Below are 18,911 nucleotides of genomic sequence, written 5' to 3' on the forward strand. Positions count from 1 at the left end.
AAAACAAGGTAAGAAAAAGCCAAGCAAAAGCAAATAGCGAGAAAAGAAGCAAGAAGCCGTATTGATCCCACTTGGCAAACTTTGAAGGGTATAACCGCTGATATCAATGGAAAATCGCAAGCACCTCCACAGGATCATGCATGCAGGAAGCTAATTCTTTCCGGAAATTATCCTCGTGTCTCTTCGTCTGGCGAATACGAAGCTTGGCAGATCGGGCACTTGTACCGACGATATTCAAACCAAGATTTCAGACAATCTAGATGGAAGGCATGCTTGCAGCGGTTCAGTACGAGAACCTTGCTATCGGGTGGGGAATGCTGTGCCCCGCAGCTGCAGCGGGGGTCTGGGCGTGTAGTCGGGTTATGATTATGCTGGCCGTGGGCCAGAACGGCTGGGTCGGGACAGGCCAGATATGGGGATGACGACAGTGCTGAGAGACAGATGGGGCTGGGCGAGTTAGCTTGATTCTAGAAGATTCAGACGATTTGTCTAGGATCGTTTGCGTGCTCTGCTATCTCTAGCCAAGACCACGTGTGTTTATCCAGGAACGAGGCGAATTGGCATTGGGGCGTGTTTCCAGGCGAAAATGCCTTGCCCAGAAACATGAACCCGCCTCAACGAAAAATCGCCGATCCCGATAGGGCGGAGGGACCGAGAGCCCAGCCCTAGTGTCCCCGCACTACATCATCGAGCCGCAGGGCCAAGAGGGTTGAGGGGAGGGGGCCGGAATCGGAGACCTGTGGAATGCTGAGAAATTACACTTACCAAGTATCTTGGCCGTATTGCTGGGCATTGGCAGGCACATTTTGTTCCTCCAACCATCGATCCACTGATACAGGTTGGCCCAACACGTTCTGCAACTGTACCTGATAGACCGGTGGGAGAACTCGGGTTTCGGCCATTGCCTGCATGGCCGTGCGTCGTCGGTGATGCCACATGATCATGCTGAATGGAAAATCATACAAATCAGTGATCGGCACGTCAGAAGTTCCAGAACGATTCGTATGCATGAAGCGCGCGGGGGAAGTTGCCAAGACTATCGTGCCTCCGTACTTACACCGGAATCATGCTGATCAGGGAAAACAGCGCAACGGCCCCAATCACAACCCCGATTATCTCCTCTCGCGGCATAGAATCGTCCGCCATGAGTGGAGGGTCATGTGGAATTTGGGTCCAAGCGAAGAAGATACGAGAAGAAAATAAAAATAAAGAATTGGAGTATCGCCCAATAGACCCAATAAAATGGAGGAATAGCGTAAGGTGAGACAGTGCAACCTAGATCGGATCACTCGGGTCAATTATGTATTCAGGCACCGTGTCCCCAATAATAATTGATGGCCCATTATTTGAGGCAACAAAACAAGTGTAAATCGGGGGTTTTTTGCCACATAAGAGTAGAAAATGGCCCCGGAGAAGTAGGTGGATTTGAGGCGGAGGAACCCTCGAGCCCCGAAATGCCAAGGAATTCCAAGAGCCAAGAGCCAAGATGCCCAGAGGTGGGAAATAAATCAGGGAGACAGAAGGCGACGACCAGTCCAGCCAAGGGAATGCCAAGAATACTCCGCACCAATCATAATAGTAGGATTGTGGCGTGGGGGACAGGCCGAGGCGTGCCCAGAGTCGTTTGCGTCATCGTCTGAATGGGGAAAGTCAGTATTATGCGCCAAGAAGAGTCCGCTTAATATCGAGATCTGGTAGATGAAGCTTATTGGCTGTCAGAACATCATTATGCTGGTTCCCCGGACGTCGGACACGATTTCCATCAGATTATTTCCGGTCGTAGCAGCCGGTTATCTTTCGCCATCGTCTGACATTCTGATCTGATCCTATTTATACTTTGAGACATCCCCCCGGAAGAAAAGAAAAAGAAGGTTGTTTCATAGAAGTGTGCCTATTACTCAAAGATTGTATGGACTCTCATTTTCTTACAGAAACCTTCTATAAGCTTCCCCCATAAGAGCCTCATAGAAGTACATCTTTCACTCAATTCACTGAATTCACTCAATCCACTCAAGTCGCTCAACTAGAGAAACACTCTTACCATTCGCGAAATCGCGTGATGTCTCAGGAAGCCCAAAAAGGCTCTGGCTCTGACAGCCCTGCTGATATTACACAACAACCTCTCTCCCAGCCCGCCCATAGTCTCTCCTTCGAAGACGTCATCAGCGAACTCCAGACTAATTCTGACGATGGTCTAACAACTGCCGAGGTCAAGCAGCGCCTTGAGAAATATGGCGAGAATATACTTGAAGGAGACGAAGGCGTCTCCTTGGCGAAGATCGTCATTCGACAGATCGCCAACGCCATGATGCTGGTAAGTCAGAAGCCGGAAAACTCCGTTAAAGATTAATTGCTAAAAGTTCGTAGGTCCTCATTATCGCTATGGCCGTTAGTTTCGGTATTCAGTCCTGGATCGAAGGAGGTTTCATCGCCGCCGTCATCGCTCTGAACATCGTTGTTGGTGTCTACCAGGATTATGCCGCGGAGAAGACCATGGATTCTTTGCGATCGCTCAGCTCTCCCACTGGTGTAGTCTCTCGCGATGGCAAGACAGCAACCGTCCCCGCAAACGAGATCGTCCCTGGTGATATGGTCGAATTGAAAGTAGGAGACACTGTTCCTGCTGATGTCAGGTATGTACCACAACCCCGCACAGAATAGACCAGGACCCCCCATCTAACTCCTTCACAGACTTGTTGAAGCATTTAACTTTGAAACCGACGAAGCACTGCTAACCGGCGAGTCCCTCCCGGTTCAGAAAGACGCAGAGAGCACATTCGAGATCGATACCGGCCCAGGTGACAGACTGAACATCGCCTACAGCTCGTCAACCGTGACCCGGGGACGTGCTCGCGGTGTCGTCGTGGGAACCGGAATGAAAACTGAGATTGGAGCTATTGCTCAAGCCCTCCGTGGAACTGACTCGAAGCGTCGTCCTGTTAAGCGTGGACCTGAAGGCGAGACAAAGAAGAGATGGTATATCCAAGCTTGGACATTGACAACTACTGATGCCATTGGCCGATTCTTGGGTACCAACGTTGGTACACCTTTGCAGCGGAAGCTGTCTAAGCTGGCGCTTCTGCTCTTTGCCATTGCTGTCGTTTTTGCAATTGTCGTCGCTGCATCAAATAACTGGCGCGGTGATAGCGAGGTTATTATTTATGCAGTCGCGACTGGTCTGGCTATGATTCCTGCTTGTTTGGTGGTTGTGTTGACAATCACTATGGCTGTCGGAACGAAACAGATGGTCCAGCGACATGTCATTGTCCGCAAGCTGGATTCCCTCGAGGCCCTCGGCGCTGTCACCAATATCTGCTCAGACAAGACTGGTACTCTGACACAAGGCCGCATGGTCGCGAAGAGGGCTTGGCTTCCATCCCTGGGAACTTACTCAGTTGGTGCTTCGAATGAACCTCTCAACCCTCAAGACGGTGATCTGAGCTTGATGGCTGAGCCCCCGGTCAAACTGGGTGCGGAGAATCTAGGCGATGTAGCATCGCCAGATGACTTGTTGAAAGACAATGATACACTCAAGGACTTCCTAAATGTTGCTGCTATGGCCAACCTGGCCCATCTCCACCAAAGTGCCACTGAGGGATGGCAGGCTCGTGGCGAACCCACCGACATTGCCATTCAGGTTTTCGCTTCTCGGTTTAACTGGGGTCTGGATCGCTGGACAAAGGGCGACAAGCCGATCTGGCAACAACAGGCCGAGTATCCATTCGACTCAAGCGTGAAGAAAATGTCTGTTATTTTCTCAAAGCGCGACGACAACTCGGAGAAGAGTCGCGAAATGATTTTCACTAAGGGCGCTGTCGAACGTGTTCTCGAGGCGTGCACTACCATTAAATGGAATCCCAACTCTGAACCAGTTCCTATCAACGATGAAATGCGCGATGAAATCCTGCAGAACATGGAGGCTTTGGCTAAAGAGGGCCTTCGTGTGCTCGCTATGGCCGGTCGCGAGAACACCTCTCCCGCAAAAGAGGGTGATGACCCTCTTCCCCGCGACGAGGTTGAGAAGGACTTGTCTTTCTACGGTTTGATCGGTCTCTATGACCCCCCTCGCCCCGAGACGGCTGGAGCTATTGCCCTCTGCTACAAGGCTGGAATCTCAGTGCACATGGTTACTGGTGACCACCCCGGTACTGCGCGTGCGATCGCCGCACAAGTCGGAATTATTCCTGCGAATATGGATATGATCGCCAAGGACGTTGCTGATGCTATGGTCATGACGGCTTCCCAGTTCGACAAATTGACTGAAGACGAGATTGACGAACTTCCCACCCTTCCTTTGGTTATTGCTCGCTGTGCGCCTAATACAAAAGTCCGCATGATTGATGCGCTGCACCGCCGTGGACGCTTCGTGGCTATGACCGGTGACGGAGTTAACGACTCCCCTTCCCTTAAGCGGGCTGATGTCGGTATCGCTATGGGTCAGAATGGTTCTGACGTGGCCAAGGATGCTTCCGAACTGGTGCTATCTGATGATAACTTCGCGTCTATCATCAACGGCATTGAGGAAGGTCGTCGCATTTTCGATAACATCCAGAAATTCGTTCTGCATCTTCTTGCGGAAAATGTCGCTTTGGCTTTGACCTTGCTTATTGGATTGGCCTTCAAGGATGACAGCAACCAGTCTGTCTTCCCTATTTCCCCCGTCGAGATCATCTGGATTATCATGGTTACCTCTGGTCTCCCTGATATGGGACTGGGAATGGAAATCGCCGCTCCAGAAGTCATGGACCGGCCACCGCAAAGCGTAAGTCTCCCTAAACATCTTCCCTTACAATTCAAATTACTAACAAATCACAGAAACAAGGTATCTTCACCTGGGAAATCATCATCGACACCCTCGTCTACGGAGTCTGGATGGCCGCCCTCTGTCTGTCAGCATTCTCTCTCGTCATGTTCCGATGGGGCAACGGCGATCTCGCCCAGGGCTGCAACACACATTACAACGACCCCAACAAACCCTATGACTGTGACACAGTTTTCCGCGCCCGCGCCACTACCTTTACCTGCATGACCTGGTTCGCCCTCTTCCTTGCCTGGGAGATGATGCACCTGCGCCGCAGCTTCTTCCAGATGCAGCCCAACTCGAAGAAAGTCTTTACCCAGTGGATGTATGATATCTGGCGCAACAAGTTCCTCTTCTTTGGCATCATGACTGGTTTCGTTCTTGCCTTCCCTATTATCTACATCCCGGTTATCAACCACAGTGTGTTCAAACACAGCAGTATCTCCTGGGAGTGGGCTATTGTCTTTGTTGAGACAGTGCTTTTCTTCCTTGGCATTGAGAGCTGGAAATGGTGCAAGCGTGTTTACTTCCGTCGCCAGGACCGAAAGGCCGCGGCTCGGGGTGATCAGCCTGGTGGTGACCGTCGGGATATGAGAGATTTCAGTCGCTATACTACTATGGACCGTTCGGATACTCAGGCCAGTGAAATGAAGGTGGAGCAGTCTATGGTTTAGATGTCGAATAAACTATAACCCTCAAATAGCAGAGGATTTTAAATCAATACAAATAGATGCACGTTTACAACATAAATGCTTATCAAACCGTAAACTAGCTGTTTTAACATTGATATAATACATCCATCAGCTGGACCGAATCCACATATTATCCATCACCCCATATTTATCTACAGTTTCACCAGGGTGATCCCTCTAGTAGCAGTGTGCGAAATGCTGTCCGGTTCGAAAATCACACAATGATAACCACCAAAATATGAGCTATTTCTTCGTCGCCCATAAAGAGAGTGCAGTTCAGTAGAAGCTGAGTACCCAAACCTTAGGACGTGTTGTTCCCTGTCAACGTCTACTCATCGTCATCCTCAACCGACTTCCTCTTCCTCATCTTCAGCCCCCTCGCATAATTCATCGTCCGTATTGCACATCTCGTAAAACAACTGCACCCATCTTTCATTTTCCTTATTGCAATCATCATTACTAGACTCGTGGATAGTGAGTTTCTGCAGCTGAGACTCCACATTTTCCGGTAAGGTTGATCTGAAATTGAAATCAATCTTCCCAGGAACTGGCTGACGATCCCAGAATGAAGCACAAGGAGAAATTCCGCAGTGTTTGCACGACCACCAAGGATAGCCAGGTTTAAGGGATACTAGCTATACGGTCTCGGCGTAGTTCGCATATCCGCTTCAAGGATCAGTTGACAACCAGGGACCTTTTCCATGCTTGCATGCTCATGATAACGCCGAGCTTTCATGGTTCGAAACATTTTGCTTATAAAGGGGTTTCTCAAGCACTGAATATGTACGACCATTGATGCATCCCAAGGTAGAGATTGAGGGCGTCTCTGATCATGGGAATTACCTAGGTAGATAGGTTCTCGAAAGCTATGCAGTTTATATAATTAGAAACCAAACCGAGAGTCATCCAGGGGGCTATTACTAACGCCACACTTGTGTTTTTCCCTTTCGCTTTGTTTGCTGCTAGGGCCCGGCTATCAGAGTGAGCTGAGTGTTTCGGCTTGATTTTATCATGAGGTATATGTACGTATATATAATAAACAGAGAGCTAGTGATGTGGCTACGCGTTAACCTAAAACATATAGATCGGAATTTGAAGCCTAGAGTCACAACTAAGCCATCGATGGCTGTATATATTAGGTGAGGTGCGGTATATACAGCTGTTCGTGGCGAGGAAGTTGGATATATTATATAGAGAGCTTCAACGGAAATGGAAAGTGCCTGAGGACTGAATACTACCAAGGAGGGGAGGAAGTAGAAGAATAATCATGATCTATTCATAAATAGCAATGCAGGGTTTATATACCCTGCTAAAACCATCCGAACAAAGCTCAGTCTGCTAGCAAACATGCATACATGGGATACTACAACGGAAAGGCAAACCAAAGGGACAAAATTCATATGCAGACTGGACACCAAAAGCGTGTTTCAGCAGGCTGGAATAATGAAAGGATGAAGAGTAAAAAAAAAGCGCGTCTTGCCAGTTACTTCCTGCATAGCCAACCTCAGTCTTTCCCAATCATGATGAGAACATTGGTCAGCATCACTTCATTGGCGGTTTGGAGGATAAGTGAAGTGTATAAGCAAAAGAAAATGCACCGCTAAACAGGCAATATAAAAAATCCGTAGTATGTCACGGCGTTATAAAATCCGGACCTCCTTTGAGAGCCTCAAATATGAATATGATAGTTGAACCAGTGTCCCCGCCTAGAAACGGAAACAATAGGAGCAGAGTAGCATAGATGACACCAAAGCCTATATAAGATCTCGCTACATTCTAGCAAATATTCGATTATCGGGGTTCGCTATTTCCGATGCCACGTCCGTCACAAGGAAAGTCTCATATGCACTCCAGGGCATCCTTTGCGCGCGAGTTCATGAGAAGGGCGACGATTAGACCGTACAGACCTGGTTCACATATTAACTTCTATGTATTTTCAGAAGGTATACTCTTGTTCTTACCAAGAACTTCAGCGAAGATGAGTATTAGAATCATGCCGACATACAGTTTTGGCTGCTGAGCTGTTCCACGAACTCCGGCATCACCGACGACGCCAATAGCGAAACTGAAATCAAGAAAAAAGGGCCAACTTAGCTATGTTTTGGCACTCATTTGTTACACAACTTACCCGGATGCTAAGCCGGCAAGGCCGACGGAGAGACCCGTAAAGAACTGCACCAAGCCTGTATATAAGGGGAGATTCTGTTTCAGATCGTTTGCCACAAGAACGGAAACGACTAAGCCGTAGATCGCGATAATGCCAGCCATCACAACCGGAACTATGTCTATTGAACCATGCCTGGATTAGCGTCGCAATATCAAGTAATGAAAACGACTCATCTTGAACGGGGAAACTCCTTTGTAAACTGTTCCTGCATTCAGATGTGACATACTCTTTACAATCAAGTCGGGCCGCAAGACAGCAGTCGTGCAAACGCCCACACCGGCCTTAGCAGTTCCGTAGGCAGCACCGAAGCAAGTGAAGACAATTGCGACGACGCAGCCCATAGCCCCAAAGAATGGCTGGAGGTCTCAAAGTTAGCCACTTGAATCAAGGCAGCGAGTTTAGACATAGCGAAGGACAAGGGACATGAGCTGTGATTGATGCTTGGGTCGTCATGTTTGAAGGACACAGAAGGAAGGGCAAACTCACGGCATATACAGGACTGAGAGAAGATTCAGTGAGTATGGATTAGATGCATGACATTAGAAATGGAGAGAGACAGATTGCAATGAATGAGATTAGATGAAATGCGCGGGGTCCACGAGCTTTGCTTACCAGAACTCAGAAACCATTTTGCTGATTGATTTGGCTATTTGAGCTATTGACCGCTTGAAGTGGAAATATAAAAAGAGGTGTGAGAAGACTAGAGCACAATCTTATGGATGTTATTGACGTTGCAAGTAACTGAGAGAAGAGACTCACAAGACTGAAAGAATTGAAAGAATTTCTCAAGACATGTCTGCCTGGGCGGGGGTTATCATGTTGTCAGGTTATCAGGCGAGTTTTGCTTACTAGATCCTAGTAGATTTTTGATGAATGTGTCTAGCTAGGCAGCTACGAGAGGTCAAAGGTACAAGGGGGCCAACCTATCAGGTTGTTAAGGGTTTTCTCCTAGACGCAACTAGTCGTGACTAGTACTAGTATATTAGATCCTAGTAAAATCCTCCGAACAAAAATGGTATTCATTGTTATCTATTATTTATTATCACTCATCTAATAGGCGAAAACATAAAGTACGTGTATTGAGCCATGTATATAGTGGTATCTATTGTTAGCTACTACCTACGATGGGAAAGAAATTATGATGTTTTGGGCCCGAGCAATTTTTTTTCTTTTTGGTAACCTGTGGATCTCATAATTCGTCCCCTTTCCCTTTAAAGGGAGTTGCCAACAGCAGATTGAACTCCCGAGAGACAAGTGACAGGACATATCGAAAAGAAACTGACGACCTCCCAAGATTATCGTATACGAGTTTCATATTACCGAAGGAATCCCTAGGTACCTTTCAAAAGGAAGCCTGTAGGTTAACAAAATGCCTTCAATTAACCAGGTAACTATGTATGTTGCTATAACGTTATACCTAGACCAGATTGAGGACTCTAAGATAATATGTATGGGAATCAGAGCACACTGGGTTCAAGTGCTTTAAGCTAAATTTTGCTAGGAGACAATCTCCATGGAAATACAAAGCCCAAAGAACCTCAAGCTTTCATAATTTTGACGCATTTCTATGACTTTGATCGAGCCACGACTGGATCATTCGCGTCAAACCATCGATCTCTCCCTCACTGTTTCCTGCATGCAAGCACACTCGCACCCGTTCCTTTCCCTCGGGAATTGTCGGTGGCATAATAGCTCGAACGATAAATCCGTTTTCCTGGCAGAGGCTCGCCAGCTGCCGTGGCTGCGATGTGCGAAGGGAGATAATGGGAGATGTGGGGAAGTGGTCGACTTCGAACATAACTGATTGATATGTACGGAGGCCATCGAGCTGTTGTCGGAGATGGCGGATCAACTCCTGAAGCCGGCGTTGCAACTGTGATCCAGTTAGTTGTTGGTACAAGAAGAGTCTCGAGAGGAAGTCGACTCACTAATTCAGTTTCACCGGATGATAGGAGCTCATATGCTGCGCGAATCGATGCCAGGAAGGGGAATCCTAGAGCGGTGGTATAGATCAAACTCCGGGCGTAGTTGATCAGATAATCCCTTGTCTCTGGCCCGCAGAGAACCATGGCTGGGTAAACGTTAGTCGGGTATTTCCAGGGCCGAGCAAACCAGACAAGACAACATACCTCCGTGACTTGCTAGTGCCTTGCCGAAGGTGTGCACTCGGATAAACATGCGATCCTGAACACCGAGTTCCTGAACCACCCCAGCACCCCGCGGTCCAAACACACCTGTCGCATGCGCTTCATCGACATAGAAATATCCATTGCCGTGGGGTAATAGTTCGTCAACAACTGCGATAAACTCCTTGATGGGAGCAACATCGCCGTCCATGCTGTAGATAGACTCAATGAGCACGAAGACATTGCGCGCACCTTCCGCAATTGCTGGATCTTCGGCTATTTGTGACTGCAGAGCCTCTCTCAAGCCAATGGGCGAACTGTGGGCAAACATCTTCCGAGGACCAGCTCGCGACAGACGCATGCCTTCATGGGCACTTGCGTGGATGAGCTCATCGTACAAAATCACATCGCCTGGCTGAGGAATACTGGATAGTACGCCAACATTGGCATCGTATCCGGAGTTGAATAGAAGTGCTGTCGGGGCTTGGTGGAATTCCGCGACAAAGTTTTCGAGTTCTTCCGCATAAGCCGAATTCCCGTCTAATAGCCGAGAACCTCCGCTGGCAAGGGGAAATGATGGCGGTGTGTTATTCAAAAGTGCTAAAAATCGTTCCCGGTATGCAGAAGACGTGGACAGTGACAGGAAGTCATTAGAGGAGAAATCCACAGCTGTCCGGGGTAAAACGGTCAGCCTCCGACGGGCAGATTTGGCTTCTCGGCGCGACAATGTGGCAGAGAGTGTATCAATGAGGGTTTTGGGCGCTGAGCTTGAGCCCGATGTGCTCGATGGTTTGGGTTGGGATGCAACCATATTGATTTTCACGATCACTGACGTCAATTCCCCTGATGATCTTGATTCTGTTCCTGAAGGGTTTATGCACGGATCATTCACTTAATTTTTTTTAGTTTCGAATATTGTTGATTGTTGATTGTTGAGATTGACACAGATCTTATTCCCCAAAGTCAAGAAGTTTAAGTCGTTGAGTCACCCAACAAGAGAGTCCGGTGAATTGCAGAAAATGTGGGGATTTTGGCGTGGAGTCGGAAACTCACAGGACTCTCTCCTTTCTACCGAGGTCTGTTTTTGGACTGACTCACTTCACTTCATTTCATACCATGCCTCCTGTCGGTGCAGCGCTCTGGCGCAGTTTAAGAGCCCACCAAGTCTATGGGGCTAACACGGACGTGGGGAAGACAATTGTCTCCACGGTGTTGTGTAATGCCGTTCAACGTCAGAAACAGCGGGCCGCATTCCTCAAGCCCGTGTCAACAGGGGCATTGGATGATGCCGACGATAGGTAGGCGAATTTGAAAACATAATTTAATTGAATTTAATTCCGTTCAATCGCTCACGATTGTAGGCACTTGCAACGTTACGGCGCCGGAACGCTCACCAAATGTCTCTACCAATTCGATGACCCAGTGAGCCCGCATTTGGCAGCTAAAGATAAATTTGTAAGTGCCCATTGTCCTAATTAGAACACACGAAGCTCATCGCGCAGATTCCGCGAGATGATGATCTCCTCGCATCCATACATAACACCCTGTCCGGCTGGGCACGGTCGGACATTGACTTCGCCCTTGTTGAGACTGCCGGGGGTGTACATTCCCCGGGCCCCAATGGCAATTCACAGGCAGACTTATATCGACCACTTCGGCTGCCAATTGTGCTGGTGGCAGATTCTCGTCTAGGGGGATCTCTTCTTCGATCTCTGCTTACGAGTCGTTGCTCCTCCGTGGCTATGACATCTCGTCGGTTCTCTTGTTCCGAGATGAGTACTACCAAAATCACGAATACCTGCGTGATTATTTCCAGAAAAAAAGCATTCCATTGGTGTCGCTACCGGCACCTCCCGTCCGACCATCGCAGCTGGATGCCGACTCCCAGTTAAGGGACGAGGAGGCCATGCTCAGCTATTACCAAAACTCCGCAAAGGAGTCGGAGGTCCTCCGACTTCTTGAAGAGATGTCTGTCAACAATACCGAGCGCGTCCAGCGCTTGGAAGAGATGGCCGACCGGGCGCAAGAGCTGATATGGTACCCCTTCACCCAACACCAAGGCATGAAGGCGAAGGACATTACCGTTATTGACTCAGCGCATGATGATTACTTCCAAACATTCGGCCCCAACACATCGAAAGATACCCAAAGTGAACTGCGCCCGACATTCGACGGATCTGCGTCTTGGTGGACGCAAGGCTTGGGCCACGGTAACCCCGAGCTGTCGCTATCTGCTGCCTATGCCGCCGGTCGGTACGGACACGTCATGTTCGCAGGAGCTGTCCATGAGCCAGCACTGTCGCTTGCGGACACTTTACTGAAAACTATCGAAAACCCGAGGCTCACTAAGGTCTTCTACACAGACAATGGAAGCACGGGGATGGAAGTTGCTGTGAAGATGGGTCTACGCGCTTCTTGCGACCGGTACGGCTGGGATGCGAGCCAGGAGCAGATTGGCATTCTTGGACTGAAGGGTAGCTACCACGGTGACACTATCGGTGTGATGGATTGTTCGGAGCCTTCAACCTTCAATAAGAAGGTGGAGTGGTATCGAGGTCGTGGGCACTGGTTTGACTTCCCTCTTGTCAAGATGGTTGGCGGATCTTGGAAAGTTGAGATACCCAGTGAGCTGCAGGCAGAACTCGGCGAGGATGTTGATTTCGCTTCATTGGGGTCAGTCTTTGACCTCGGCCAGCGTCTTGAGTCTGCCACTGCCCAGCGCTATAAGGACTACATCCATCGCACTATTGAGGATCTGGTCCACCGTCAAGGAGTGAAATTCGGTGCATTGATCCTGGAACCTGTAATCCTCGGTGCGGGTGGAATGCTTTTCTGGTAGGAAACCCAGTAGCGCAATTGTTTATTTATAGACGAACTAACCATCTTCTAGTGATCCCCTCTTCCAGAGATGCCTGACCGATGTAGTCCGCGACCACCCAGAGCTGTTCTCCACTAACGCTTCCGCTCCCAAACAATCTCTGTCATGGTCGGGCCTGCCAGTCATCTTCGACGAGGTTTTCACCGGGCTGTACCGTCTCGGTCGCCCCACATCCGCATCTTTCTTAGGTGTGCATCCCGACGTCGCCGTAAACGCTAAACTCCTCACGGGCGGGCTGGTACCGCTCTGCACGACTGTCGCTAGCGAGGAAATCTTTGATGCTTTCTCGAGTCCCGAGAAGAGCGATGCCCTGCTTCATGGTCACAGTTACACCGCCCATGCCGTTGGATGTACGGTCGCTGTTGACTCCTTGAAGACAATGGCTAAACTTGATACTGATGGATCGTGGGATTCATTCCGCGCTGGATGGCGTAACAGCTCGCCTACTACTACTGAAGCTTCAACTCCGGATGTGTGGAGTGTTTGGTCGCATAGTCTCCTTCAGGACCTATCTTCCACGGAGTCGGTGGGGAGCGTATTTGCTATTGGAACTGTGCTTAGTATTTCGTTGCGTGATGCAGCTGGTGGGGGTATGTTCTTCAGACTCAAGAAACCTGATAAATTAACAAAGCTAACAATATCGCAGGGTACACCTCCAATGCTGCAAAGGGACTACAGCAGAAGCTTGCTGTTGGCGGTGATCAGTTCAACGTTCACTCGCGCGTCCTTGGCAATGTTCTTTACCTAATGTCCAGTGTGACTTCCAAACCTGAGTCCCTCCAAGAGATGGAGCGTCTCCTCCGATTGGCATTAGTGTAAGTTAGATAAGAATACGGATATACCGACATGACAATTGAATATTTGAGCGCATGCTCTTGTACACATCACCTTCAACTATGAGGGCATCCGAATGGACTCAAATTATCAGCGACATATTTTCAAATCCCTTTCATAACAAATGGAGTTTAGCAAATGACAGCTGTACTCTCTATAGACGAAATATCAACTCATCACCCATGCACCTTGACTAGTCGTAGTCAGGCTAGACCCTTTTAGAACTCAATGATGTGTGACAGAGAGATATATATCATGACCACTAGAGACAGCTAATTCTAGGGACTTTGTTGGCGTTCCCTATAAAATAGTATATTGTATAGACCTACGATGCATGTTGTCATCAGAACAGGTTGTCAGTTCCAGACCTGATGTACTTTCACGGGCCACGACACTGTCTTCCAAGTCAGGGAAGTGGAATCTCGATGTCGTGACAACCCTTACTACCCCACCGAAACGGGATGCGGTTATGCTACCTGCGTATGGGCCACTGCTCATTCCGTTCACGGAAGATTCCGGTCCTTGGTTTGTCATACCAAGGAGCCTACTAAGAGGAAATTTGTGCAGTAGTGTGGTGAGATCAACACTTTCATTAACTATGTTACATGACAGACCCCACGAAAACCCCGAGAGGTGGAGTGCTTTTGGGGATGGGCTGGATGCGGAGAAGCATTATTCGCGGATTTAAACTTTGACTTACGTTCGAATTGCTTCCAACCCGGGGCCGTCCGGGGGAAGTTGGAGATACAGAGGTCAGAATGTGGAGGGAGGCACAGATATTCTAGCAGCTCTTTGGGTTTGTGATATGCATATATCTATGTACAGATCATAGATTGTCCGGATTAGGAAGGTGTCATCTAATTATTTATAACCAGCTTGGTCATTCCAAGTATGTGGTCAACGGACTGTGTAGGAACGGAATACCCAGATCTGAACTACCAAATACTACCTAGCCCCGGGAGTACTGCGAAGTGTACTCCGTAGTGTACCTGCCCTAACTTTTAGGGCCACATTAACCTTCGGATAAGCGGCCTAACAAAATTGCCGAACCATGAATGTCTGCCTGGATGAAACCTTGGAATTGGCAAGGCTTGACTAAAATTAATTTTTTCTTTTTGGTGGCAAAAGCGCTTCTGAGACCCACGGTCCTTCTATGCATATTGGACTTTTTTCCACTGGATCCTACCTAGGTAATTGATTTGCTACCCCTTGCGTACTGAGTACAATCTCCAATATACCTACGTAGTATCCGTACACCGTTCATTCATATTAACAATATCGGAGATAATGAAAGAGAGAAATCCTTAAAGGAGTGCAAATCTTGGCATTTAGTAACAGCTTGAAACCAGTGAGATTCGGGATTGGCTCAGCATCGGAATAAGCGGCTACCATCGGCCAGCCACGCGAGTCCGGCGATTCTTGTTAGATAATAGAATTCCGAGCCGAGTCTGTGATTGGCCAAATATCGAAACAGCGGGTCACTGTAACTCCACTTGCAGCCCGGAAGTGGACCCACCTACGCTTAATTTCTATGGATGATCATAACTTGGCATCAAAGCTTTGCATTTTCTTTTAATCTGAGCCGCAAGATTAGTGAAAACATAATGTGAATAGGCAATAGAAATTGAATGGAAACTGATAAGCCCTGATCCATCCCTTCCAGAAGATCCGGGCCCCAGAATTATGCCCTCCAACTCTCCATACAAGTGAAGCTGGGGTTGTCTTAGTTAACGTTGAGGAAAGCTCCACCTCTTGGCTCGAGAATTTTTTTCCTTTTGCACACGTACAAGGGTTCTTTTCTTCCTTTACTTCTCTTCTCTGTCTCCGTTTACATCCCTTCCCTGTCGGTCTATACGCGTTCGACATCATGATTCACGATGGAGTGACACCCTACCAGGAGGCGACTGACTCGGAGTCGGGATATAACGAGAAGAAGACGTTGGAGGATCAGAACCCACAGTATCAAGATGCCTTTGGAAATGAGGAGGGTGCTGAGGTTAAATATAAAACTATGAAGTGGTGGTAAGTTCATGCTATGAAGCAACAACCTGCAAGAATATGTGCTAATTCTGTGATAGGCAAACGGGAATGTGTAAGTCGCTAGCATACGTGCATAATGACAACTGTTGATCAGTTGATCAATTACTATGAACCAACTCTGACCATTATTTAGTTATGATTGCCGAATCTGTCTCTCTGGGTGTCTTGTCCCTTCCCAAGACCCTCGCCCAGCTAGGCCTCGCCCCAGCTATCGTCCTCATCATCGGACTGGGCCTTCTCGCAACCTACACCGGATACACAATTCATCAATTCCGCGCCCGATACCCCCACATCCAGAACTTGGCCGACGCTGGTGAGGTCTTGTTCGGTGCTTTTGGACGTGAGCTGTTCGGCCTCGGCCAGCTGCTCTTCTCGATTTTCATTATGGGTTCTCACATCTTGACTTTCAGTGTCATGATGAACACCGTTACAGAACATGGAACTTGCACCATGGTTTTCACTGCCGTCGGATTCCTCATCTGCTTCGTCTGCTCTCTGCCCCGTACCATGAAGAACATGACCTACATTTCGTGCCTGTGTATGTACCATCGAACTCCGCCGGGACTTGGAAGAATAATCGCTAATTGTCATATATAGCCTTCGCTAGTATTGTTACTGCTGTTATCATCACCATGATCGCAGTCGGTGTGCAGAACCAGGGTGGTCAGAACCTCAAGGCTACCATCGACACCGATCTGGTCCAGGCCTTCAGCGCTGTCACCAACATCGTCTTTGCCTACTGCGCCCACGTGGCCTTCTTTGGTCTGATCGCCGAGATGGAGGAACCTAGGGATTTCCCCAAGGCTCTGATCATGCTGCAGACCTTTGAAATTATCTTCTACACCGTTGCTGCAGTTGTGATCTACTACTATGTCGGCCAGGAAGTCACATCTCCCGCCCTTGGATCTGCGGGCCCTATTCTGAAGAAGGTTGCTTACGGAATTGCCATCCCAACTGTACGTTTTCCTTCCCATTCTATCTACTCTTCGGCTGCTAACACCCTCATAGATTATCGGTGCTGGTGTCGTCAACGGCCACATCGGTCTTAAGTACATCTACGTCCGCCTGTACCGTGGCACTGACCGCATGCACAAGCGTGACATGCTTGCTGTTGGCTCCTGGATTGGCATTGCTCTTGCTTGCTGGGTTATTGCATGGATCATTGCCGATGCCATTCCCGTCTTCAGTGATTTGCTGAGTCTGATTAGCTCACTGTTCGCTAGTTGGTTCAGTTACGGCCTTGGTGGTATGTACTGGTTGCACATCAACAAGGGCAAGTGGTTCTCCTCTCCTCGGAAGATTGTACTCACTATTGTGAATGTGTGCATTGTTCTGATTGGTGGTTGCATGTGTGGTCTTGGCCTTTACGTTTCCGGCAAGGCTATTCATGACGACGCCTCCAGCAACAGCTTCTCTTGCGCTAACAATGCCGTGGTTTAAGCTTGTTGTTCGTATATAAAATGTTTTCACGGATACTTTGTTGCTGGGCGATATCATTTGATTTGGTTATATAGAATTTAGACTTATGCACATACATTCAGCATTGAACTACGTTTTCAGCGTATTGTTGTTATTTATGACGAAGTACCTAATAATAGATTCATTATAGATTCAGATAAAAAGGTAAAGAACGGTATTATTGGTACCAACCAAAAAAAGAGAAACATTTGAAGCGAGGTCCTAGAAAGGTCCACTACCTAAAGCGGTCTCGATCGGTCATTTGAGGCCGTCGATTTCCCAAATTCCACGCCATCTGCATTCTCCGCTTGGTGGAATAAATCATGATCACCTCTCGACAGAAATAAACATGCACAGAAACTCAGCTTGACGTTCTCGTGATATAGTCTTGTTTGGCAGCTAGACTACTACGGAGTGATTCGAGGAACCTTTCTTTAAACTTGACTTTGTAGATTATATAAATAGAGAGAAATGGTACTACACCACTTCGTAATACTGAGTATGTGATCATATTGCCAAGACCCTTGAGTCCGGTTGATATTGTATTGATTCATGAAAGAAACATTATTAATTTCTTGACAGTGGGTTAATCGCCTCTTCTTTCCGACTCTCATATCGCTGGTATTCTGGTCGGAATCCCACATTGCGCTTCTCTCAAGAAACGTAGAAGGTAAGGTTTCCGATGATATCCGTACAGTTTCTTCCGATCAGGACAACAAACTGAGCCGGCTCCACAACATACTTCATCTTTCTATTCCACAGTCCAATATCTTGAACTGAGACTGGAGTCTTGATGTTAGATGTCCAACCAGTTTTGACGCGAATTTTCTTGAACCTCTTGAGCTTGTGACTAGGCACATCGATACTCGCAATGCTGTCGACAATGTACAGCTGCACAACATCTGTTCCATCCACAGGGCTGGTATTGGTTACCTTCACGCTGGCCGTAACTGTGTCATTGATTGTGGCATTCGCTTTATCCAGGGATACCAACGAATACTCAAAAGTCGAGTATGACTTGCCGTGTCCGAAAGGATACCACGGTTGCGGTGTGCCGATCACGTATTGATGTCCGAAAACAATGCTCCCATTAGCATTGATGTGTCCTGAATCCCCAATCGCGCAATCTGAGCTGAGATAGTTATAGCACACCGGGAGAAACCCAATATCGTACGGGAAGTTCACAGGTAGTCGACCAGAAGGATTGTAGTCACGGAAGAGGATGTCGGCCAGAGCATTTCCGCCTTCTTCAGATGGGTAGAACTGTTGCACTAAGGCACTAGTGCTATTGGCAATCCAGGGCTCTATAATCGGTTTACCCGAAGAAAGGACCAAAAGTTCCTCGGAGAGATATGGATCTTCGGTGAAGCCTTCCTCCACCCGTGTCTTGTTATGTTTGTTAACATTCCGCCGATTCGCTTAGTCCTGGGGTGGATAACCCACCCTTCCATATCGCAATTCTCAGGCAACGTCGGAAACTGGCGCAAATACCTGGTTGGCACCCATAGCAGCAGATTCCTGAGCGACAACATGAGCCATTTTCTCGACCAGCTTTCATGATGTCAGCAAAGGGAATCTCCAAGAGAATGGTAGATGTATTCTAGGATCCCAAGCGCTAGCGTATCCAATGGGAGAGTCGAAGATCGTAGCATTGACCAGCAGAAATCCGCGAATACCTGAGTCGGTGTGAGTATGAGCTTGGTCCATCAATAGTTGCGCTATGGCGGACCTTGAGTCTTGTTGAAGAGATAGTCTTGACCCCTTTGGATATTTTCACTGATCCATGATCCAGGTGATGGGTATCCAACTATGGAGCGAAAAAGTGGTCAGTGTTAACTTGAAAACTAGGAGGACAGCGATCTAGAGTAGAAACTTCCGGCTTTAAGAGCCATGTTCTCAACAAGGCCGCGCTCAT

General features: G+C 48.1%; 8 protein-coding genes across 8 annotated transcripts; 3 read left to right on the forward strand and 5 right to left on the reverse strand.

Moving 5' to 3' along the window:
• Positions 1 to 167: 167 nt before the first annotated feature.
• On the reverse strand, positions 168 to 1,146 carry N7487_012063 (RING finger protein; the record flags this gene model as incomplete). The annotated part of the gene is made up of 3 exons (XM_056879793.1): positions 168 to 447; positions 766 to 945; positions 1,058 to 1,146. The coding sequence occupies 3 exons, from the start codon at positions 1,144 to 1,146 to the stop codon at positions 168 to 170; spliced, it is 549 nt and encodes a 182-aa protein (XP_056725112.1).
• A 913-nt stretch (positions 1,147 to 2,059) lies between these two features.
• Positions 2,060 to 5,475, forward strand: N7487_012064 (uncharacterized protein; the record flags this gene model as incomplete). The annotated part of the gene is made up of 4 exons (XM_056879794.1): positions 2,060 to 2,314; positions 2,368 to 2,633; positions 2,692 to 4,762; positions 4,816 to 5,475. 4 exons carry the CDS (start codon positions 2,060 to 2,062, stop codon positions 5,473 to 5,475), a joined length of 3,252 nt encoding a protein of 1,083 aa, XP_056725113.1.
• A 1,857-nt stretch (positions 5,476 to 7,332) lies between these two features.
• On the reverse strand, positions 7,333 to 8,289 carry N7487_012065 (V-type proton ATPase proteolipid subunit; the record flags this gene model as incomplete). Its single annotated transcript, XM_056879795.1, has 6 exons — positions 7,333 to 7,400; positions 7,455 to 7,558; positions 7,622 to 7,778; positions 7,887 to 8,016; positions 8,147 to 8,159; positions 8,273 to 8,289. The coding sequence occupies 6 exons, from the start codon at positions 8,287 to 8,289 to the stop codon at positions 7,333 to 7,335; spliced, it is 489 nt and encodes a 162-aa protein (XP_056725114.1).
• Positions 8,290 to 9,206: 917 nt separating this feature from the next.
• On the reverse strand, positions 9,207 to 10,597 carry N7487_012066 (aminotransferase class I/II-fold pyridoxal phosphate-dependent enzyme; the record flags this gene model as incomplete). Its single annotated transcript, XM_056879796.1, has 3 exons — positions 9,207 to 9,533; positions 9,589 to 9,731; positions 9,790 to 10,597. The coding sequence occupies 3 exons, from the start codon at positions 10,595 to 10,597 to the stop codon at positions 9,207 to 9,209; spliced, it is 1,278 nt and encodes a 425-aa protein (XP_056725115.1).
• Positions 10,598 to 10,902: 305 nt separating this feature from the next.
• Positions 10,903 to 13,483, forward strand: bioDA (adenosylmethionine-8-amino-7-oxononanoate aminotransferase; the record flags this gene model as incomplete). The annotated part of the gene is given in 6 exon segments (XM_056879797.1): positions 10,903 to 11,084; positions 11,148 to 11,241; positions 11,289 to 11,588; positions 11,603 to 12,621; positions 12,677 to 13,254; positions 13,311 to 13,483. The coding sequence occupies 6 exon segments, from the start codon at positions 10,903 to 10,905 to the stop codon at positions 13,481 to 13,483; spliced, it is 2,346 nt and encodes a 781-aa protein (XP_056725116.1).
• A 1,844-nt stretch (positions 13,484 to 15,327) lies between these two features.
• On the forward strand, positions 15,328 to 16,978 carry N7487_012068 (uncharacterized protein; the record flags this gene model as incomplete). Its single annotated transcript, XM_056879798.1, has 5 exons — positions 15,328 to 15,520; positions 15,577 to 15,590; positions 15,672 to 16,076; positions 16,136 to 16,494; positions 16,547 to 16,978. Exons 1-5 carry the CDS (start codon positions 15,366 to 15,368, stop codon positions 16,976 to 16,978), a joined length of 1,365 nt encoding a protein of 454 aa, XP_056725117.1. The 5' UTR covers positions 15,328 to 15,365.
• Positions 16,979 to 17,650: 672 nt separating this feature from the next.
• N7487_012069 (beta-glucosidase) lies at positions 17,651 to 18,535 on the reverse strand (the record flags this gene model as incomplete). The annotated part of the gene is made up of 2 exons (XM_056879799.1): positions 17,651 to 18,382; positions 18,488 to 18,535. 2 exons carry the CDS (start codon positions 18,533 to 18,535, stop codon positions 17,651 to 17,653), a joined length of 780 nt encoding a protein of 259 aa, XP_056725118.1.
• Positions 18,536 to 18,558: 23 nt separating this feature from the next.
• On the reverse strand, positions 18,559 to 18,911 carry N7487_012070 (Glycoside hydrolase superfamily; the record flags this gene model as incomplete). Its single annotated transcript, XM_056879800.1, has 3 exons — positions 18,559 to 18,672; positions 18,726 to 18,803; positions 18,834 to 18,911. 3 exons carry the CDS (start codon positions 18,909 to 18,911, stop codon positions 18,559 to 18,561), a joined length of 270 nt encoding a protein of 89 aa, XP_056725119.1.

Source organism: Penicillium crustosum, assembly GCF_028827405.1.
Source record: "Penicillium crustosum strain IBT 35664 chromosome Unknown utg000005l_segment0_segment0, whole genome shotgun sequence".
Taxonomy (NCBI): domain Eukaryota; kingdom Fungi; phylum Ascomycota; class Eurotiomycetes; order Eurotiales; family Aspergillaceae; genus Penicillium; species Penicillium crustosum.